Below are 24,651 nucleotides of genomic sequence, written 5' to 3'. Positions count from 1 at the left end.
TAGAAGGTCAGTAAAAAAGAGGAAGATTCTCAACAAGATAGTTTGAAAACTTGGTACTGAGCACAGAAAAAAAAGGAAGAGGCTGGAGATAAAGGCTTATGCCTTTCAGTCATAGTGAATGAAACATATTGAGGGAAAAAATATGGAAAGAAAAGTGCATTGTTAGCCTAAAGTTGGATTTTACTTTTTTTATCCTTTACCTTAGCCCCTTCTGGTCTCCAGCTACCTTAGCTGCGGGCTCATTATCTTGCAAAACATCAACAGCTGTGGGAATAGGATAAGAGAGAGAGAGAGAGAGAGACAGCTTCCCTCAGTAAGGGGTAAGACCCTGTTGAAAGTGAGACTTTGGTTATGGTGGTGGAGAGAGTATGCCATTGCTGTGTAGAAACACAGCAATGTATCAATTTATTTCCCTAAAACACCCCATTCTCAGAACCACAACTCTGAGTAAAGTCTGTGAGTCAATAATGAATAAAAGAATTTCTTGCTGCTGGTGAAGCTCCAGAGGCACCATTGGGCTAGGTTATGGGCTCTTTATCTGCTTTCTGGTCTGTGGAATTGAGGCGCTGTGCTAATCTCACTCCCTCTGCCCCTTTTTGGAAAGACACTTATGCCCCTGTGGCTTCATGCTCCATTTTCTGTCTCTAGACAAAAAGTAAAAAGGCCTGCAACAAAAGTTTCCTTTATTCAAAATTGCTAAGTACAACAACATTCTGGACCTGTAATCATATTAAACTATAATCTCTTCTCTAACAGAGACTCATTTCTTCTCCTCATATCCTCCCAATGCTTATTATTTTCCTTGTTTTCTAACTTAACATTCTATTGAAGCTCTTAACCTGACTCCTAATATTCTAAGTCTCACAACTTTAAGATCCTTACTACTGTAGGAAATTTGGAAAAGAAAGATCTATGCATGGAGTTTGTTGAAGAATATTTGGAAAAGTCACTCAGGCATAGAGACTTAAAGATATATCTCATTTGGCTATTTAAATAACTCCTTCTTAGCAGATACTTTCAATGATTAGAAGATTCCTTTACTTCTGAAACTAGAAACTGAGGGAAGCATCACAAAGAAAGAGCGATTTGATCTGGAATCCCAAGAATGAGTAGTTCCCATAAGCAAAAAGATCTTAGAGATGAGAATGAATGAGCACAGTCCTGAGAATGTGAAAGTGAAGCCCTTGTTTCCCTCCCTATTATAAACTCACAGTCAAGGCAAATTTATAACCACTTGCTTCCCTCTCTGTGAGAGGAAGAGTTGAGCTATATATCTTTTTTGTGCTGAGACCTTAAAGATCAGCTTTTAACCTAGAGTGGGTTTTTATGGCTGAGTTATAAACATCCAAGAACTAAAACTTGACAGTTCCTTAAGTATTGTCACAGCAGTAGATGATGCTTCAGTAATTTCAGCGCATTTCAACTTCTGCTGAATACTATGCCTTAGCACGATGAGATTTGATTTGATCTGTCTAAACAACACAAAGGGAAGTACAGAGGTTGCAATTTCATGATGAATTGAGTCTATATAGTCAGCCACACCGGATAATCTATGAAGGATGCTGTCTAAGTGAGAATTGCCAAAAGGGACTATCCAATTTCCCAAGCAATTGCTCAACTCTCACTGCTCCCTCCTTGCATAAGCACAAGCTGGATGATTTTTTTTTTTAATTATCAATGTAGATTTTGTGCAGTAATACACAAGCTGACAAAGATGATTCATGTACAGTGTGTGAATGAATCTTCACAATAACTTCACATCATAGAAAAAGGAAGTCTTATTCTCATTCTTTCTGAGACAAAGAGAGGGTATGATTTTCCTTATATTTTGAAAGCAAGGGTACAATTAGAACCCAGTATCAATGTATTTATGAGCAAATAGTCAGTGCATTAGGAGATAATTAATAGATGAGCACAGTTAAGTACAACCAAACTCTTAAAAACTATTTTATCATTTATTCCACTGCTGGATGTGGACCAACAGATCATATTTGTGGTTGCAGATGAGAGATGTAATTGGAGCCGCCACAGCCAATCAGAACCACTTCCGTGCCTGCATGGATGAGACCATTGCCTACATGAACACTTACTCCATTATCAAAAGTGTACAGACCCGGGTTCGGACTTGGTATGATTATACATGGGACTCTCAAAGGATGCTAGGTAGGCATTAAATGACTTAGTACCTTCAAACCACATAGCATAATCAAAATTGTAAATGATTGAATTAGAAATTGGTTGGATTTCAACAAATTACATGAAAAATAATTAGATGGTCTTTATTTCTTAATATCTTAATATAAAATATCTAGCTATCTAATGCTAGTTAAGCAAACCTCAGAGAGGTAAAGGCTATATTTTATTTAACACCTACTAGATGTCAGGTATTACATGTGCAATTTCACATAAAAGTCATGAAGAAAATTAAGGAAAAGGAAAATAATCAGATAAATTAAATGTTATCAGCCTCTTTGTAGAAAAAAAGGATATGGAGTTCCTTGATTGAAAAATAAGACCAAGGAGATGCAGTCTTAATATAGAACTGCAGTGCAGCTCAGGTCTCCAGTGTGTTCTCCAAAACCTTGCTCTTTCTGTAACACCACACCCATCTGGGAACATAGTACTCAGAAAGAACAGCAGTTTTCAAGCTGCTTTCATCATGCTGCAGAACGCCCAATGGCTTCTAAGACACCCTGGAGAATAAATGTTGTTATTGTTGTTGTGTGTTTTGGAGTCAGAACTGCCTTGGGGTTTGTAGCACAGCTTCTTATGATTAGGCCTCCAGAGTTCCCTGAAGAATTAAAGGGGTCTTTTCTTTTTGCTGTAGTGCATTACATACTGGGATGCTAACTGAAACAGTTGGGATTCAAATCCACCAGTTGCTCCAAAGGAGAAAGATACAGTCCTGTATTGTTAAGATTTGCAGCCTCAGAAACCCAATGGAGAGTCATCATGAGTCAGACTTACCTAAAAGCAATGACATTTGGGTTTTATATTTGTTGAGGGAGACCTAGTGGTATAGTGTAGTTAAAACACTCAGCTATTAATCTCAATGTCTGTGGTTCGAACCCAGCCTCTCCTCAGAAGAAAGTTGAGTCAGTCTACTTCGGTAAAGATTTCCAGCCTTGGAAACCATATGGGACAATTCTATATTGTCTTGTAGGATCACTATAACTCAAGATTGACTGGAAGGCTGTGGGTTTTAAGGGAGTATTATTTCTTTATCAATAAGCCCTGGTGGTAAAATGGTTAAGTGTTTGACTGCTTACCAAACAAATAATGAATGTTTCTAACCCACTAGATTCTCTGAGATCAGCTGTCAGTCTGCTTCTGCAAAGAGTGGTAGTTGTTAGGTGCCACTGATCAAGTCATCCTCATAGCAACCCTATGAACAGCAGATGGAAACCTTGCACAGTTCTGCTCCATCCTCATGAGCTCTGCCCTATTTCATTAAGCCCATTGTTGCAGTCACTGTATCAACCTATCCCATGAAGGATGTGTCCTCTCTTGCTGACCTTCTACTTTTCCAAGCATAATGTCCTTTTCCAAGAACTGTTCCTTCCTGACAACATGCCCAAAGTTAGTGTGATAAAGTCCACCTTCTTGACCTCCAAGGAGCACTCTGGTTGCAGCTCTGGGAAATTTATGGAGCAATTCTACTCTGTTCTATAGTAACTAGGTTTGAAGCTGAAGCATCATCCACTTCCTAAACATCTTTCCAGAAACTCTATGAACTTTGATAAATGTCGATAGTTGTAGAGGGGCTTCAGGCCTTTTGTTCATATGGTCACTTTGAGTTGTGCTCGACTCAAAGCCAATCAACAAGAACAACATAGTCACTAGGAGAGTCAACTCCACCACAATGGATTTGGTTCTGGTTATTGTTATCATTGTTTGTTGCTGATGGTGTTGTATGCTATTGAGTATATTGTGATTCGTAGTGATGCTGTAGGACAGAATAGAACTACTCCATAGAATTCTCTACACTGAAAACTTTGTGTAGTGTCTAGTGCATTCAAACTACTGACTTTGGGTTTGTACCTCAGCTTAAGCATTATTGTTATGTAACGTCAAATCAGGGTTGACTCATAACTGACCCTCCACTGAGTTTTCAGAGTAAATCACACAGGAAGAGATTGCCATCTTTCTCCCGTGGAGCAGAAGGTGTGTTTGGGTTGATAGTGCAACTCCTTATCGCTAGGCTGTCAGAATCCCCTTGTCTATTACTAAGATGGTATTAAAGTTAAAAATTATTAAAGGATTTAACTTAAGTTATAATTTGACAGTATAGGCAAGAAGCAAATTTAACCTTTAGTTTATTCCTTACCTTATAAAAATAGAAATCTGTGTCACTGAAAACCTAAAAGCTATTACCTCCAAAATGAAGGTTATACTTTTCAGATAGCAAAGGTCCCTAAGAGCAAAAATAAATTATCAGTTGTTTAGAGTAAGATATTTTCCTCATCTTTATTCCACTCTTGAGTTATCTCTGCCCCCAGGTTCTGATCTCTGCCTAAATTCAGAATGATGAAATCCTCATGCCTTTAGCTTGAATTCTTAAAGCTGTTCCAGAAGCTTTTCCAACAAGGAGTGGAAACACCGTAAGGAGCAATGGCAGCCTCCTTCCCCTGAACAGCAGTACACACTGCTCTAAACCCTTAGTTTAAGGTGATAACTAAAGACCCAGTAGGAAGAAACTGTGCTGCACTCCCTATGGCTTGCGGTTGGAATCCACCATCTGCTAGGCGGGAAAAGGATGGGCAGTCTCCTCCCATGTGATTAACTATTTCTGAAAACCTGTCAGAGGGTCGCCTATGGGTTGGGTCTGACTCAACAGTACACAACAACAACAGAGACTAAAAGCCTTTGGAAACAATGAACTGAGATGCTTTACAGACACCTTTTTTATCTTTAGAATCAGTATGGACATGAATAGAAGGGTATGATATCACAAATTTTTACAAATATAAAACAAGTATCAAAAATAAGCAATTCTCAGAAGCACGGGGCATGTTAAGTATTCAGAACACGCAGTTCTGCTTATGAAATGTGATTAACCTGCCAGACTATCATTTTATTTGAATTCACATACAGGAAAATCTTTAAAGTTTTCCTATTGATCATTGCACTTATAATAAGCGAGTAAATAGCAATAATTAGAATTTACTCACTTAGCACATTTTTCTTTGCATTCCATTTCCAGCCGAGTTACCTACTTACTAAGCACAATTATATACACCAAAGCATACTCTCTATGATTTAGTTCCTTTTCTCTATCTTCTGTCCCTTAAAGTTTCTAGGAGGATCTACTATGATAGTAAATATTGCAGAGCTTTACAAGGTTTCAAATGCCACACAGCGCCCAGTGTTATTATTTGTCAACCATCAACTTTTTATGTCTAGAACACAAGAATAAGATGTATACTGCATTGAAGAAGATGAGAGAAAGAACTGTTTAAAGGGGATATATGATTAGATATTAATGTTATGACAAGAGTTTAGAATGAAGGTAGCATCGTGGAGTGGACTGGGGGTGAGAAATTGAATAACAATGAAAAAATTTTTTCTATTACTTTTCAAAAAGAAAAGTGAATGGTGGGAGAGAGCAGGGAGAAAAGTGCAACAATGAATGAATGGAAATCCAGTCTCTGTAAACCTTCATTAAAATCAATTCAAAATTTAAAAAAAAGAAACCTCAACCCTCTTCCTTCCTTCTGCCTCAGCATACTTACAAACCTTTGTGATCACCTGATCACTAAGTGTCATCTCTAAATTTCATCAGAAAATCGTGTTCCACAATCATTATATAAATATGTCATCAACCACTGAAATACTTTTTTTCTTTCCTGAAGGTCTTTGCACTACTATAATTAGGGATGTGTGACCGACTGAAGTAAGGAGAATACAGCCTCAGAAGCATCTTTTGTTCCTAAAAGAGTGTTGAAGTGTTGAAGTTTGATTGCCTTTACACTGAGAACCTGTCCCTCTTCCTTAGCGAGTTGTTGTATTAATCATTCTACTTTGGGGGCTGTTGTGTTTTTCTTTCTTAAGATGAGTCTGAACTGCTGGAGAACCTGCCAACCACCATGCAGTTAGCCCTCGCTGTGGACATGAACTTCACCATCATCAGCAAAGTCGACTTGTTCAAGGCAAGTGCTTTTTTTTTTACATATCACAAAAATACAGCCATATCCAATTCTCTGTGGGCTCTTAGCTCTTGTTTTATGCAGCACTTAGGATTTCCTTTTCTTTGCAGAAAGTTTAAACAAAATCAAATAACCTGGAGAATGTATGCGATATTAAAGAGTCAAATAAATTGCGAGTCTCTTTTCAGCAGAAGACATATTCTTCAGTAGCCTCTCTCTCCTAATTGGTGTCAAAGAAGAAGAGTTCTTCAGACTCTTCTTGCATTAATTTAAATATAATTAAACTCTACAGCTCTATGTCTTTGTTAGTATGCGTGTCATCTCCCATTTATGAATGTGCCTCGGCAATACATGCCAAATCAGGCCCCAGATTAGCCTGACAATCAGAAAATCGTGCCTAATTATGTTTCCTATTACAAATGCTTTGGATTTAGACTTCTAAGACGGTCGTGTTTAAATTAAGAAACCTTTTCTTTTCAGAGAAAAAAAATGCATTAATTTTTTAACTCTAGAATCTGTTTGATTTTACTAACATTTTCTTTATGCATTACAGTAGAGGTAAAATTTTTTCACCTAAAATTTAATTCTGTGCATCACCTTCAAGTATGTACACTATCCAAGTAATCAATCCAACATATATGTACTTATTTATTAAGTTTCTACTATGCTATATGCACCATTTTCATTATTGAGAATGCAATTCCTTAAAAAAGGTTTATGTTCTATGAGTTTTGATGTTCTGTGAACCATTTTCACCACTGAGAATGCAACAGTTGTGGAAAACAACTTGGATACACAGAACTCAAATTCCAGAAATGGAGAATAAAAGCCAACATACTGTGCAAAGGTAATAGTGCCGTGAACAAAATCAAGAATGTTGAGGTGAAATTAATATCCCTACAGGCATAAACTAGGCAGCTTGCCTGGCCTTGTAGGTAAAGAATTGCACTGCCAACCCAAAGGCATATGGTCCAAAATCCACCAACCACTTGACAAGAGAAAGAGGGACAAGCTCCTCCTGTGTGATTTAGAGCTTGTGAAAACCTACTAAAGAGTAAACTATCACTCAGTTCCAACTCAATCATATGTAACAACATGATAAACCGTTTACATTTGACTGCAACCTATTGCTTTACAGTTTAAAGTTAATCAGCAGCGTCACGTGAGACAGGTCTGGCTATCTGCTTCCATTAAGATTCTATTCCACAATATATTAGTCATAAACGGATCAACAGTAACTAGCCACAGAGGAAGGAGGGTGGTACTAATCATAAAAGAGCCCTGTGATGCAGTACATTTGAGCAGAAGACTCAAGAAGTGATGGAGTTAGCCATTTAGATGGAAGGCAGTAGAGAATGTTCTAGATGGATGAACACACTGAAGCCCTGAGCTATAGGAACACACTGCAAAAAGGGTAGAGGGACTGGAGAAGAGATAGAGGGAAGTACAATCGGGTGGGTGAAAGGAGGGTGACCTGGATGGTGGACCTTGAAAACTGTGCTTGTTCCTGGACCACAAAACCAACTGAAGATCTAGAACAGATGATAATATAGTCAAAATCAACTTGAAAAGGATCTTTCTTACTTCATAAGAAGGCTTGCTGGCATATGTAAATTTTCAGGCTGCTAATCCAAAAATGGGAAGTTCTAATCCACTAACCACTCTGCAAGATGGACAATCCCCTCCTGTAAAGATTTACAACCCCAGAATCCAGTGGGTGATATCAGGAAACAGAACCCGCTCAAGATCATTGGATAGGTCAGGCTGGATGAAGAGCAGACCTCAGGAAGTAAGTGTGAGGCCAAATGCTATTTATTCTAACAGACTGAAAAAAAGACAGTGGTGCCTGAACTCAGAAGAATTGCAGTAGAATTGTTGAAAAGTGGCCAAATAGTGAAAATATTAAAAGGAGAGCCCCCAGCTTTTGCTGTTTGAGAAAATGGAGGATGAAACAGAGAGTTGAGAAGGCCTCAAGAATTTAGGCTTGGGTTTCAGAAGAAATAATGATATCATTTGCAAGATGAGCACAATTAGAGTAAGTGTAGACTGAAAGGCATAGAAACAAATCCTTGATTTTGGATATGTTAGCTAGAAGTGGACGTTATTAGTCTTACAGATGGCAGCGTTATGTGGACAATGTAATCTATCAATCTGAGTTCAGGAGCAATGTCCAAGCTAGAGATATAAATCTGTACTAGCAGTTTATGCTATGGAACTGAATATAATCTCCTAGGACCTAAGTACGAAGAAAACAGGAGATATAAACCAAGTTGAAATGTATGCATTAAAAAATACAGCTTCAGTAGTCTTGTGGACAAGAAGCAGAAGCTGAGTGATAGAATGGTTAGACAAAATCAGCGTCCCGGAGCAATTGTTTTGTAAATTACTACCTAATTTGGGAGGGACTCGAGAGCCTTATGCCAAGTAAACTAACTCAGTCCCATAAGGATAAATACTGTACAAAACCATTATTGTCGAATGAGTATAAGGATCGGGGGAGGGAGGAGCAGAGGGATGAGCATGGGGGTGTTTAATCATAGGGTCGCACAATTTGGAGAAGGGGGGGAACTGAAGGAAATGTGAAAGACCTGGTATGAAAAAGAATGTATGCAAACTTTGTAAATAAACCAGTATAATTTTTTTAAAAAAGATCATTCCAGATGTTAACCAGAGATATCATGGAACACGTCAGATGAGTATCCTAAGACTCTTTTATCATTATAGCCTCTTCTAGATGTCCATCAGGATTTTGACGAGGATATAAGAACTGATTTTAAAAAATACTGAAAAACCTAGCAGGTGATACACAGCAAAAAGAATAGTTACTTGTTAAATTCAAAAATTACTTTTATGGAATTATATCTGGTTTGGGATGCTACCAGTTTTCAGTCTCATAGTGGGGGGTTTTCCCCTTACTTTTATATATGTATATATATATTTAAATTCTTAAAATAAACAACATTTGATTGAAGGGGGAGAAAGATTAAATCTTCGCATCTTACTAAAATTGTATATTAAGTTCAGATTCATTCTTTCTTGACATTTTTTCCATTAAAGATACAGTGTCTTCCAGAAAGAACCATTTCCATTTATATTTCTGTTACATGAAAAAGTGATTTTTTTTTTCTGCTAAAGCCAAGTGAAGTAGAAAATAAGTAGGTAAGGAATGTTTCAAAATTTATTTTTATGGATACAGTCTTAGTAGTTTACAGAAATTTGTGATTTCTTTAAGGAGGAACCGGCTTGAATTGCGTTCTTAAACCTGTATCTCATAAATTATACTCAATTGATCTTTCTGCAAGGAGTCCTTGCAGGGCAGTGCATTAAAGGTTGGGCTGCTAACCAACATTTGGCAGCTCAAATCCGCCAGCTTCTCTGAGGTTAGAGAGAGGACAGTCTTTCCCCATCTTTTTTTCCATCATTTTTCTTTATCTTGTGGACAAGATAAAGAAGCAGAAGCTGAGTGATAGAATGGTTAGACAAAATCATTCCTGATATACTAAGAAACATTCCGGAGTAATGATTTTGTAAATTACTACCTAACTTGGAAGGGACTGGAGATCCTTATGCTAAGTGAACTAACTCAGTCCCATAAGGACAAATACTGTAGAAGACCATTATTGTAGAATGAGTTTGAGGATCCAAGGAGGGTAGCATAGGGGAAAGGATGGGGATGGGAGTTAATCATAGGGTCACACAATTTGATAAAATGAAACCTGATGAAGGGTTGTTATCATTAAAACCTATATAACTTTATAGATTTGGTTTCGTTTGGAGATCTTTACATGGCTTCTAAGTCAAGTCCACTAACAGTCACTCTCTACCCAAGAAAGTTGGGTGGGAACATGCAAAAGAGATAAAAGTTTAGGTATGTGCTCCCAGCAGAATCCCCATGGTTTGTCTGGGGTCAAATTCTCTCCTCTACAGACACCAAAGTGTTAACTCATAGTACCTGTGAATGTGAACTTATTCAGAAACAGGGACTTGGAAGATGTGATTTGTAAATGTGAGATGAGGTCCATGATCCAATATGGCGTGTGTCCTTATTAAAAGAGGAGCAAAGACAAAGACACAGATGCAGACTTGCCTTGTGAAGGCAGAAGCAGACATTGGAGTTAGGCTGCCGTAAGCTAAGGAAGGCCTGCAGTCAGCAAATGCTACAGGACAGAGATCTACGCAGAGCAGGGCCCTGTCGACACACTGAATTCAGACTTCCAGCCTCCAGAACCATAAGAATACGTTTCAGTTGTTTTAATCCACCCAGTTTATAACACTTTGTTAACAGCATCCCTAGGAAACACAGAGGAGTCTACAAAGTAGAGATGGTTAGACAGAAGTTCCCAGATGTGGGAGCGCGTAGCCTTTCTTGCAGAATGAAAAGAGATACCTTAGACCAGAGCAAAATGATAATGGAAAAGATGACGAAAAATATAGCCGTTGCCATCAGGTTGATTCCAATTCAGCAATCCCTATGCGTCCAGTGGGACCGTGTTCCATGCATTTCCAAGGCTGGGACCTTTTTGAAAGCAGATCACTGGGTCTTTCCAACTTCTTACTTAGCAGGCAAATGCATTAACCATTTGCACTAACCATGAGTTCCCAGAGTTGAACCTAGAAAGGTGGACTAAAGCTGTGAAATGTGGGCTCAGTGCTATCGACAAAGAAAGCCATGAAAGGAGACTTCAGTGACATGAGTGATTTGAGTCTTACAAATGCAAACCTGGTGCTATGATGATCAGCACATGGACACAGATGTCAGTGTCCAAAATGACAAACAAGGGTGGCTGCCCATTGCTGAAGGCCACCATATCTTCATGTGTGTATTCATGTGTGTACCTATACCACAAACTTACTGTTTGAAACATTGTTCAGTGGACAACTCTGGCGCCAAATGCACTCAACGTGTCGTGCAGCCATCACCAGCACTCCCTCTACAAGGAAAATCCTGTATCTCTAGTCCTCCCTGAAAATAAACCTTCCCTATCTTTAAGTGTCAGACAAGCTAGAAAGGGGAGCGAGAGAAGGAAAGAAATTTGGCACAAAGACTGGACATTGACAGCCACATGTCACTTGGAATTTTCCAAGCTATAGAATGAAATTAAAACGATGCACCAGGCATGGAGTGCATTCTTAACTCCTAGCAGTGCTCCACCAGGTTTCTGAGGCTGTAAATACTAACAGGAGGAGACTGTCCATCAGTTTTCCAGGAGCCATTAAGCAGTTCAAACCACGGTAGATTTACAGCCTTCAGGTTAACAGCACAGCTCACAGTAGGCTTTGCCAACAGTGCTCCTTAGAGTAAATAAGAGGTGCATAAAAATACTTTCACTTACAAATACCTATTTTAAGGTGCTCTGTGAGATAGTTTGGGTTTATAGTTTGGGCTTTCAGTTTAAAATTTCAGGAGGATAGTCTTCCATATCATAAATCTGGAAATAGATTCCAATCTAGTGCTTTTGTTTACAATACAGCACCAAACAATTATTTTTAATTTTTTTATTGTTAATTTCAATGAAAATTTACAGAGACTTTGGGTTTCCATTCATTCATTGTTGCACTTTTCTTCCTGCCCAACCTCCCCGCCAGTTCTCTCTTCTCTTTGAAAAGTAAAAGAAAAATTATTTCAGTGTTATACAATCCCTCCCCGCAAGTCATAGGAGTAGATTGCCTCATTTTTCCTCCACAGAGAGGCTGGTGGATTCAAATCACTGTCCTTTTGGTTAGTAGTCCATGTGATGTACTATACTACCAAAGCTCCTTTTGCATTCATGATACTCAAGTTTACACCCTCAGAAAGCATGTATTTGCTGATTCTCCTTTCCCTTAGCCTTGTAAAATGTGTTTCTAGATAAGCAGAATGGTGAGTATCATCATGCAAAAGCACAAACGTAACATAAGTACTGCTGAGTATTATAAAATATAACAAAGGCAATGTCACATGAAGAATATCCGTATTAATCATAGTCCTTCACCCAAAACCCACCATCTATGCACACTTTGTCATTTGCATGTCTTAGATGATATCCAAAGTTGATATCTTAGTTGATATTCTTCGCTGACAAGGCTGAACAAAATATAATTCAGTCCATGATAAAAAATCAAGTTCTTGATGACTCCAAACTTTTAAACTGGTACATATGTCTTCACAAAAATAATAGCTGTTGTTCACCGAGTGCTTTAGATGTAATATACATACCTAGTTATTCTTATGTCTTCCTTCCTCCAATTATCAACACAAGCTTTGACAAAGCAGTTCTGTTTCTATCTCCATTTTACAGACCTAGCAAACTACTTACCTGATAGGCTCATTGAGCGCTAAGCAATGGCAGGGAGTTTGAGCACAGATTTTTCTTACACACAGTCCATGAAATTAACCACATGATTTCTACCAACTATGTTTGGTTAGGTGATAAGAAGGAGAGGAAGCAGTCTTCTCAGAATCAAAAGACAATGTAAGGGGAGCCTTCATTCTTTGGCAATTTTCACAGATTCAGGTTTTGCATATCAAACAGTTTGAAGCCCAGTTATCTAAATTCACACACTGACACTTTTCAACTCTCCTACTCAGAAAAGGTCTGAAAGTCCTGTGAATATTCCCCTTCTCTTAAATTAAGTAGAATTAGAGCAGCAGATTATTACTAAAACTTTGCTTCAATCAATTGATGCTAATTAGTAAAATTTACTGCTTCAACATAGGGCATTCAGAGTTTTGAAATAGCTTTGAGATGAAAAGTCAACCTTTCGTAAAAGAATTTTCACAAAAATGGCTCTCCTTCATAGCAGATTTAATATTGCTCCAGACTGAAGTTGAAGTATTAAGCTAATAAAACGTTATTTATTTCTACAAGATTGAGCCATTTCTCCTCCTTTCTGATGATTTGTTATTTTTATTTTTATTTCTAAGTACATTTTATCAAATTAAATGATAGATAACTTGACTTTGCCACTAAATTACCAGAAAACAGAAAAATCTACTACAAGTTCTGTCGCGCCACCTAGTGGCTAGCATTCTGTCTAAGCATGAAAATTTGACAACCCAGAGATTCCAAAATTGGAATATAGATCTTACCAGTGTGTCAAGAAGAGCAAAATTACGAATCTTGCTGATGCGGCTCCGTAAAAGAGACTGAAGCAGCACACCTGAATGACATTTATGGCTCATTTTTGTGTGAGTATGTGGCAAATAGAGCTTGGAAAGTCTATGTCTTCTACAAAGGACAAGATGAGTAAGAATAATTTTGGCTTTAAATGACAGAACCAGTCAGGAATGTATGGTAATGTTGAAATGATTGCAACTACACAACCACACACACATGGATTCACAACTGTGACAGCCTGTTCAGCTAGACCATCACATGTTTTACCACCAAAGATCTGACATCGGAGTTGTAGAAGACACATTGCTTTTCATTTTTCTCAACTTTATTTTTAACCTGGTAGTTTTCCTTAATAAAGCAGTATTGCTAGACTAAGACGTTTTTAACATGACCTAGATGAACTCCAGTCAACTGAATAATCTTGAACAGTTACTCTGTCCAGAGCAAATACTGTGCCCAGGAACTTCCAATAGGACAGGAAAATGTAATAAACGTAATAAATCCTCCTGTGCGATGATCAAGTGATTCAAAATATGCTAACTCTTTGAAACAGTGCATGACACACAGTAAGTTATTTTATTATTAAGAGCATTACTGTGTTATAGTAGTTGTTATGTGTCATTGAGTCGAGTACGACTCATAGTGACCCTGTGAATATCAGATCTGAAACTTGCCTTATCATGTGGCATTCTCATCATCTCTGTAATTATTATTAACTGAAAAATAATACTAATGCAATTACAAGGAAACCTTACTGCAAGTAAAATCAAGTACTTCTATGTGCTCTACTCAAGAAGTCCATACTGCACTGAAGGCAAAAATAAGTCTCCAGGAATTTGTGGAATATCAGTTGAAGTGTATGAGCAGACAGATGTGTTTTGTACATGCTTTCTAGTCTATGCTAAGGCTGGAAGAGACCCAGTCTTTATAATAATTTGTTATCATATTAAACAAAAGTGATTTAACACAGTACAGAAATTAAACAACATCATCAATATCATCTCCAAGCAAAATCTTGTTGATGATTATTTAAAAAATGGAACAGTACATCTACAGAGGACTGATAGAAGTTCAAACTGGATTCAGAACAGACTATGGAATCAGGCATATGATTGCTAATACCAGCTGGATCTTGACTGAAAGCAGAGAACACAAGAAACATGTTTAGTTGTGTTTTATTGACTATGGAAATGCACTAGACTGTGTGTGTCATAACAAATTATAGATAACATTGAGAAGAATAGGAATTCCTGAACACTTAGTTGTGCTCCTGTAAAACCCAAAAGGCAGTCATTCAAACAGAACTACAGGATATTGCACTGTATAAAATCAGGAAAGGTGTGAATCAGTGGTGTATCTTTTCTCAATATGTATTCAATCTGTCTTCTGAGTAGATTATTTTAAAAGCTGGACTACACGGAGAATGTGGCATCAGGATTGAAGGAAAATTCATCAACAACCTATGTTAGTAGATGACACACTTTGTTAGCAGAAAGTAAAAAAAAAAGACTTGAGGCACTTAGTGCTGAAGAACAAAGACACAACCTTCAATATGGGTTACATCTCAACATCAAGAAAGCAGAAATCTTCACTACTTTACCAATAGGCAGCACTATGACATATAGGAAAAAATACTGACATTGTAAACTATTTCATTTTACATGGATCCACAATCAGCACCCATGCCTGCAGTAATCAAGAAACCAAAGGACACATTGCTCTGGGGAAATCTATGGTCAAGGTTCGATGCCATTGTTGTGGTTGGGTACCATCAAGTCAGAACCAACCTATAGCTGACCCTCTGGTTGATTTTCAGAGGCGGTTAATCAAATGGGAGGAGATGGCACATTTTTTTTCCCTACAGAGCACCTGGTGAAGCACGTGCCTTCAGGATTTGCCACTAGGGCTACGAGAGCTCCCTGGGGTGCTGTGGAGTCAACTACAACTCACAGCAACCCTCGGAACAACAGATCTGAACCTCGCTAAAGAGCAAGAATATGAGTTAAAATACTAAAGTGCACCTGCTCTAAGCCACTGGGGGGTTTACTATTTCTCATGCAGGTGAACGTTTGACAAAAAAAAATTAGGAAGAACAAAGAAAAAAATTATGCCTTTGAACTGTTGTGATGGCAAAGAGCATTGAATAGCCCACAGATGGCCAAAACAACAAACAAATCTGTCTGGGAGGAAGTGCAACCAGGGTGCCCCTTAAAGGTGAGGATGGTAAAATTTTGTGTCAAATACCATGGGTATGTTGCCAGAAGAGGCCAGTTCTTGGAAAATGGCATTAGGCTCAGAAAAAAAAAAAAAAACAGTTGGCCACCTAAAGAGATAAAGACCCTCAGTGAGATAGATTGGTACAGTGACTGCAACAAAGTGCTTAAGGATGGCAGAGATGGTGATGATAGAGCAGGGCAGGGCAAGATTTCAATCTTTCATTCTGTTCATAGGGTCACCTGAGTGGTAGTTGATTTAATGACGCCTAACAATAGCTCAATTGTAAGGAACTTTTCAGGTGAAGAAGGTTAAATGCTGAGATGTTAGCATAAAACGATCCCAGGTCAAAACTACCAGTGGTGCAGAGGGAGAAGGGCTGAGTCATAGAAACACACTGTTAAGTCACCATGAGTCCAAAGGATTAGGCAACAGTAGATTTTGGGGTTCTGGTTCATTTATAAACTTCAGGGTTTGATCAAAATCATTTTTATTTTATGATATTGAAGCTCCTAGAAAAATGGAATTTTTGTCAGTTCTTTTTAAAAAAATATGTGAAGAGAGTGGCTTTTATTAGTATTCCCAAAGAGTGAGGGCCATTCCTTGTTGTCGCTTGGTGCCATGGCCTTGACTATGTTTCATAGCAACCCCTTGGAGAACAGATCTGAACCTTACCCTCTTGTGCACTGTGCTCTTGATCTCTGATATACTTGAGCTCATTGTTACAGTCACTGTGTTGAAAGCTTTCCTCTGTTTTTCTGGCTCTCCAGCTTAAAAGCATTGTAAACAGTATCATGTCATTTTCCAAGGACTGGTCAATCTCGACAATATTCTCAAAGTATGTGAGACAAAGTTTCACCAATCTTGCCTCACTTCCTCCAAGACAGACTTATTTGTTCTTGTGGCGATCTGTAGAATATTCCGTTCTCTTCACCAACACCACAATTCAAAGGGATTGATTTTTCCATCATTCTTATTCATTGTCCAACTTTCAATGCATGCAAAGCAGTTGAAAATACTATAACACACCACAGTCTTTAAACTGACATCCTTGTTGTTTTGTTTTGTTTTATTTTATTTTAATTTAAATTCTTTACTGAAGCCAGAACCACTGTGTAGCGTTGGTGAAGATACTGGTGTCAGTTCACTATGCTCTATTTGTTATGTCAACATCCTTGTCTCTCCTCAGCCTTCCACTGTTACCTGTGGTTTCCTGCCTCTAATCAGATCCTCCCTGCATCCTCTTTTCAACATGCCTTTCAGTTCTGCCAGCTGATAATCAGGAATAAAATCCTCTCCCTAGCCTGGCTCTGGGACCACAGTCACTTTTTGACTGACATTGTAACATCTCTGTGAGTTGTTGGTTTATTTTGTATTGTGTTTTTGGTTTTGTGGGGTTGTTTTGTTTGGGGTTTTTTTTTGCACATTTTCTTCCCTCCTTCCCATCCCCCATGCACTTTTTATTCCAGATTATTGCCAAGAAAACAAACAGATTCATCCTAGAGAGGGTTAAACCAGGCTGCTCCTTGGAGGCAAGGATTCTGGGGCTTCGTCTGACATACTTTGGACATGCTGTAAGGAGAGACAGGTCCTTGGTGAGGGACATCATGCTGGGTAGAGTAGAGGGACGGCACAGGAGGGGAAGACCCTCTATGAGGTGGATTGATTCAGGGATAATCAGGATGGGTGTGTCAGAGGCAATGCGATTGGCACAGGATAGAGCACAGTTTAGGGCTGTTGTACATAGGGTTGCTATGAGTCGCAAACGACTCGACAGCACATAACAACAACAACAACATTGTCATATATATAATGCCTAGTTATATATTCCTTTCAGACAGTTCTTGTGTTCTACTGAAGTGTTCATTATCTATTTACTCTTTTTCCCATTCTCTCCTCAACCTCTCTCCTTGTCTATCCTATTTTATAACTGGTGATATACAATGTCGTTTTTCCTTTTGTGACTAAGATATTTCAATCAGTACAAGGTCCTCCATGCTCTCACATGTTGTATAATGTTTTACAAGTTCACTGTTTTTCAGTGCTATGTAATATTCTATTGTGTGAATATACCATAGATTTTCTATCCATTCATTTGTTGATGGGCACTTAGGTTATTTCCATTTCTTTGCTGCTGTGAATAACACAGCAATAAATATGAGTGTACATATATCTGTTTGAGTCATGGTTGTTGTTTCTTTAGGGTATATTCCCAGTAGTGGAATTGCTGGGTCAAATGGTATTTCTAGTTCCAACTTTTTGAGAAAGCACCAGACTACCTTCTGTGGTGGCTGTACCATTTTACATTCCCATCAGCAGTGTATAAGAGTTCCAGTATTTCTACAACCTCACCAGCATTTGTTATTTGCTGAACTTTGCTATTGTTGCTGGGGTGTGATGATATCGCATAGCTGTTTTGATCTCCATTTCTCTGATGACTAGGGATTTTTAACATTTCTTCATGTGTTTGTTTGCTATCTGAATGTCTTTTTTGGTGGTCTATTCATATCCTGTGTCTATTTTGTGATTTGATTATTTACCTTTATCTTGTTGAAGTGCTGGAGTATTCTATAAATTTTAGATATAAGTCCCTTATCAAATATGCTATTGCCAAATATTTTTCCCCAGTCTGTGGGTTTCCTTCTTACCCTGTTGGAAAAGTATTTTTGATATACATAGATTTGATTCTTAGAAGGTCCCATTCATCTATTTTATTCTTTCCTGGGGTGAAGAGTGCTAGAGTCAGTGAGACTAGCTCAGGATAGGGCAGGCTTCAGAGCTTTTGTACATAGGGTTGCTATGAGTGGCAGGTGACTCGATGACACATAACAACAACAACTTGGTTGTAAGCATCCTTATTCGTTAGCACTTTGGAGAGATCTGACAGCAGATTTTCTCAAAGCAATGCATCTTTTGATTTCTTGACCACTGTTACCATAGGTGTTGACTGTGTAGCCAAGTAAAATAAAGTCATTGACAACTTCAGGCTCTTTTGTATCATGATTTCACCTGTTGGTCCGGTGGTGAGGATTTTTGTTTTCTTAATACTGAGATGTAATCCATATTGAAAACTGCTAATATTACTTGATATCCAATGTTGATTTGCCTCAATAACCCTAAAGGATGGATTCTGAATACTTTGCCCTAAATGTCCTACTCAGCATTTACGTGTTAAGTGGAAATGGAGTCTAAGAAGCAGCAAACACAACATTTCCTTTCATTTTCAAAAATAAGATTGAGTTGGGGGAACTCCCCAGAATATTGTTGTTTATACTCCAGAGCCACTTAAATTCACAATGAAGTATAAATTACTGATGGTGGTAGTGGTGGTTATTATTCTTGTTAGGTGCTGAAGCAAAAACCTCATCATTCTTTGCCTCCAAAGAACACATTATTGGTCCTGTCTTAAATTCTGTTTGGAAGAAAGAACAAAAATGAGTTTGAAAATGAAAAAGTCTTACTAGACCAAAAATATAGACTTTCAAAGATAAATTGTACTTCGTTCACAATTTTGTTCATTGCTTGTCATGATAAAAGAACTTCCTGACTCTAAAAACCACCATTTAATTTAGAGACTGTTTGGAATGAAAAAGTTTCATCCAACAACATGCAACACTCCAGAATATTTACTCAAATACACAACCCTGCTTGCTGAAACTGAAGAGGACCTGAAGCACCTGCTGCTGAAGGTCAAGGACTGCAGCCTCCAATATGGATTGAGGCTCAATGTCAAGAAGACAAAGATTCTCACCACTGGACCAATTGGCAGCATCAGGATGGATGGTGAAGATTGAAATTGTACACAGCTTTAGTTTGCTTGGCTCCACAGTCAACACTCTTGGCACCAGTAACCAGGAAATTAAAAGGCGCATTGCCATGGGAAAGTCTGCTGTTAGGGACCTCTCCAAAGTACTGAAGAGCAATGGTGTCTCTCTGGAGACTAAGGTACGTTTGATATAGGCCATGGTCTTCACAATCACTTGTTATGCATCAGAGAGTTGGACAATGACCAAGGAGGATAGAAGGAGAATTGATGCCTTTGAGCTGTGGTGCTGGAGAAGAGTATTGAGAATACCATGGACTGCTAGGAAAACAAACAGATTTGTCCTGGAAAGGGTTAAACCGGATGGCTTCTTGGAGGCAAGGATTCTGAGGCTCCGTCTAACATACTTTGGACATGTTGTGAGGAGAGACCGGTCCTTGAAGAAGGACATCATGCTTGGGAGGGTGGAGGGACGGCGCAGTAGGGGAAGGCCCTCTATGAGGTGGATTGATTCAGTGACTGAGATAATCGGGATGGGAGTGTCAGAGACAGTGCAATTGGCACAGGACAGCATAATTTAGGGCTGTTGTACATAGGGTCACTATGAGTTGCAAGTGACTGGACGGCACATAACAACAAAAACAACAACAACAAAACTTTACATTGTTAAAAATTAAATTCTAACAACTTCATTCCATCAAGTTTGCATTGTCAAAAATTAAATTTTAACAACCTCCTATATTTTTTTCTTGTCTACCACGACTCTGCGTTTGTGGACCACTGGGAAGTCAGGAGTGAATAATGCACACACTTTGTCCTCAAGTTGCTCAGCTCAAAACATGCACATTTGGTAATATTTTCCTCTGATATTCACTTGCATATGTGACCTTAGGAAAAGTCAATAGATTTCCTGAGCCTCCATTCTCTCATTTGAAAATGAGAATGATACAAATTAATCCCAGGCATTGTAGAGAGGTTGAGAGGACTAGGAGGAAAGCTCTGGCCAAGTATAAGAAAACAATTAAATGCAATATAAATGTGATATATTAATATAATGTTAATGATGCTGCTTGTAACAGATAAACTCATATTATAAAAAGTGGCCATTCAAAGCCATTGGCTGTGTTTTGACTTCCTATAAGTAACAAAATTTGCTGATGACTTCCAGAAAGGAAGTGAAGCTAACCTAAATAAAAATACAACTGAGTAGCACTAGGAAGTAATTCATTTTAATCATACAATAATGTAGCAAAGTGCATGTTGAGAAAATAATCCTTTTCAAGGGTGAAAAAGATAATAGTTCTCAGAACACATCATAAAAAATAACATCATAAAATAAACTTCATTTATTAGGTCTAAATTCAGGGAAAGAGCTGGTTTAAAGCCACAGCTACTCAACCCAATGACTCCTTTGCATAATTTTTTTTAAGATGCATAATCACTAAATTGGCACATTTTGAATGGTAAACTTTTACCACACACACACACACACACACACACCTCTTGGTAGTACAGTGATTAATAAGTCTATCTTGAGGGACAGACTCTGGAAGAAGGTCATAATGCTTGGAAGGGTGGAGGGGCAGGAGAGGAAGATCCCAGAGGGGATAGATTGATACAGTAACAAGGGCACTGGGATTAGGTGTATCAGAGTCAGTGAGACTGGCTCAGGACAGGGCAGATTTCAGAGCTATTGTAGCAAGGGACTTGGAGGCACATAAGAACAACAGTACACACACACACACACACACACACACCTTAGTAGTATAGTGGTTAAATTGTTCATTTGAAAACTAGAAGATTAGACATTTGAACCCATCAGACACATTGTGGAATAAAAACATGGTAGTCTACTACTGTAAAATGTTTGTTGTTGTGTGTTGAGTTAGAATTAACTCATAGCTGACCCTCCAGCAGGCTTTCAGAGGCTTTAAATCAGCCAGGAAGTGACTGCCTATCTTTCTTATGCAGAGAAGCTGGTGGATTCAAACTATGAGCTTTAGGGTTGGCAGTGCAACTTCTTACTATTAAGCCACCAGTTGTTGTGAGACGCCATCAAGGGGAGTACAGCTCATGATGACCCTATAAACAGCAGATCTGAACCTGTCCTATCCTGTGCCATCCTCTTAATCTCTGATATACTCAAGCCCGTTGCTGTAGTCACTGCATCACTCCATCTAGTTGAAGATTTTCCCTTGCCATCCCTCGATCTTTTTAAGCATAATGTCATTCTCCAAGGAATAGACTCTCCTAGCAACATGCTGAAAGTACGTGAGACAAAGCTTCATCGTCCTCGCCTTCAAGAAGCTCTCTGCAGCACCTTCCCCAAAGCCTATCTCTTGGTTCTTTGGGCAGCCCATGGGTATATTCAGTACTCTTCTCCAACACTACAGTTCAAATGCATCAATTCTTCTCTGTCCTCTCATTCATTTTCCAGCTCTCAGATTCACAGGACCATGGTGCATATTATTGTTGTTGTTGTTGCTGTTGTTGTTGTTAAGTGCCGTCGAGTCGCAGGTGACTCATGGCGACCCTATGAAGGAGAGTCCTAGATGCTTGTGTGCCTTTCATCCTCTCTCCAGGTTCATAGGGTTTCCGGAGGCAAGCTATTACGGAAGTGGACGCCACTCCTCCTTCCAAGTTTGTTTTCATCGGGAAGCTCCACCCCACTCTCTGTCCGCATTGGATAGCCAACTATTAATGCATTTGACACATCAGTGTCACAGATTATTATTATTATTATTTATTATATTGTTATTATTATTATTATTAATTATTCCTCAGTAATTTGGAGAGGTCCCTGATTGAAGACTTGCCCAGCACATACATCCCCTGTTCTCTGGCCTGATGACACTGTAAGCAACTAGAGCTTCCTTGTAAAGTGTTTACAGCCTCAGAAATCCTAGGGGACAGATCTCCACCATCCTAGAGAGTCACTTTGTGTTAGAATTGACTCTGCAAAAGTTGATTTGGAAAAGGTGGAATATATGAAAGATAAAAAGATCTGGCTTGTTAATTTCTGCCATTTAATAGTATTCTACCCTACTTGGCTCCACAATCAACACTCTTGGGACCAGAAGCCAGGAAATCCAAAGACAAATTGCATTTGGGAAATCTGCTGCAGGAATCTCTCCAGAGTACTTAAAAGCAACTACGTCCGTCTGGAGACTAAAGTGTGCCTTGTCTGGGCCGTAGTCTTCACAATTGCTTGCTCTGTGTCCAAAAGCTGGACAATTACTAGGGATGATAGAAAGAAAATTTGATGCCTTTTGAAAGATTGCTGAGGAAGGACAGAACCCAGTTCAGGCCAAGAAAGACCATTTTTTGAGGAGAAACTTCCAGGCTGGCTCTAAAGCAGAAGAAAACCAGCCACCACTTAAAGTTAGAGAGGGGTTTTATATTGTCTTACAAGGAAAATGGGGAGGGGATGGTCACAGATGTTTTTTCAAGATAAGGAAGTGGGCTGGGGTCTCTATACCTGGGAAAGGAGGTAGAGCACTTTCATATCCTTGACAGCTACAGCTGCTGCTTCCTGTGTTTGGATCATTTCCATGACTTTTCTAGGAAATGAAGTGAGAATAGCTCCACAGCAGTAATACCCTTGAGCTGTGGTGCTGGAGAAGAGTATTGAATATACCATCGACTGCCAGGAGAACAAACAGGTTCATCCTGGAGAGGGTAAAATCAGGTCTCTCCTTGGAAGCAAGGATTCTGAGGCTTTGTCTGACATACACTGGACAAGCTGCAAGGAGGTCTTAGTCCTTGGAGAAGGATATCCTTCTTTGGAGGGTGGAAGGACAATGAAAGAAAGGAATATCATCAATGAAATGGATTGATTCAGTGACTGGGGTAACAAGGGTAGGTGTGTCAAAGTCGATAACGTTGACACAGGTTAGAGAGTAGGTTCCAGGGCTATTGTACATAGGGTTGCTATGAGTCACAAGCGACTCAACGGCATATAACAACAGCAACAACTGATTGATACTACAGTGTTTTCTGGATTGTTTTCAGTATTGGAAACAATACTGTCACATACATCTTTACACATAGGTAGCGATAGAATTACTGTCAGAGAAAAAGAACATTCTAAAATATTAATATTTCCAATGAGTACATTGTTTGACACAGGGACTGCAACAATGGCTCAAGCATGTCGGTGACCATGAAGATGACACAAGATAGGGCAAGGTTCCAATCTGTTATTCGTAGGTTCACCCTATGACTGTATATACATAAAATCCTAGTCTAATCAATGGTACTTAACAACAACAACATGAGTCTATACAGTTGGGAGTTTTCATCAAAGTACATTTTAAAGAAACATTCAAGTGTTGTTGTTGTTATGTGCCATCGAGTCACTTGCGACTCATAACCCTATGTACAAGAACCCTAAACGCCGTTCTATCCTGTACCAACCTCACCATCTCAAACACACTTATTCCCACCACTCCACTCACAGACTCGATCCATCTCATCAAGGGTCTTCCTGTCCTGCACTGTCCCTCCACTCTCCCAAACATGATGTCCCTCTCCAAGGACCAGTCCCTCCTTGAAACATGCCCAAAGTACATCAGAAGAAGCTTCAGAATCCTTGACTCCAAGGAGCATTCTGGCTTCACCCTCTCCAGGACAAACCTGTTTGTTCTGCTAGCAGTCCATGGTATATTCAACCCTCTTCTCCAGCACCACAGCTCAAAGGCATCAATTCTCTTTCTTTCAACCCTATACACTGTCCAACTCTCTGATGCATAGCACATAATTGCAAAGACTATAGCCTGGATCAGGCGCACCTTAGTCTCCGGTCTGACATCGTTGCTCTTCAGTACTCTTGAGAGGTCCCTCACAACCAACTTTCCCAATGCAATTCATCTTTTGATTTCCTGGCTGCTGTTACCAAGAGTGTTGACTATGGAGCCAAGTAAATTAAAACTGTTAACTATCTCAATCTCTTCACCATCCATACTGATGCTGCCAATTGGCCCAGTGGTGAGAATCTTTAATTTAAAACTTTATTTTTGACCTACAACTTATAGTTAACATTGCAAATAACACTGAAAAAAATCAATTTGTGAACATGAAAGTAAACTTAACAGGGTTGTTAAAACCTTCTCTTAATGATCATTTAGTGTGTACAATGGGAATATTTGACAGTAAACTTCATGGTGGTGATATTCTAGGCCGACATGCTTAAGAACTTATATTTCCAATGCTTTTCTTTAAATAATAAAGTCACTAAGTTTCCTTACTGGGGCAGTCACTAAGAACAATTTAAAGTTTGTGTTTTTTCTAAGTGGGTTGCAGTAATCAGAATGCCAAATTTTGCATACAATTATTTCCCCCTGCCCTTTTTTTAAATTAATTTTAATGAATGTTTACAGAGACTTAGAGTTTCCATTCATTCATTGTTGCACTTTTCTTCCTGTACACTCCC

The 24,651-nt window shown here is 38.8% G+C and overlaps 1 protein-coding gene across 1 annotated transcript in view; it reads left to right on the top strand.

The window, feature by feature from the left end:
- The window catches only part of CNGB3 (cyclic nucleotide gated channel beta 3), a 244,371-nt gene that overhangs the window by 178,789 nt on the left and 40,931 nt on the right, over positions 1 to 24,651 (top strand). The window contains exons 13-14 of the mRNA XM_006880559.1: positions 2,004 to 2,163; positions 6,052 to 6,149. Of these exons, the coding sequence (XP_006880621.1) occupies positions 2,004 to 2,163; positions 6,052 to 6,149 (258 nt within the window). The remainder of the gene's footprint in view (positions 1 to 2,003; positions 2,164 to 6,051; positions 6,150 to 24,651) is intronic.

The sequence above is a fragment of the Elephantulus edwardii genome, unplaced genomic scaffold (genome assembly GCF_000299155.1).
Source record: "Elephantulus edwardii isolate Elephantulus edwardi_28Jun2011 unplaced genomic scaffold, EleEdw1.0 scaffold00008, whole genome shotgun sequence".
NCBI lineage: Eukaryota > Metazoa > Chordata > Mammalia > Macroscelidea > Macroscelididae > Elephantulus > Elephantulus edwardii.
This window is presented reverse-complemented; position numbering and strand designations above follow the sequence as displayed.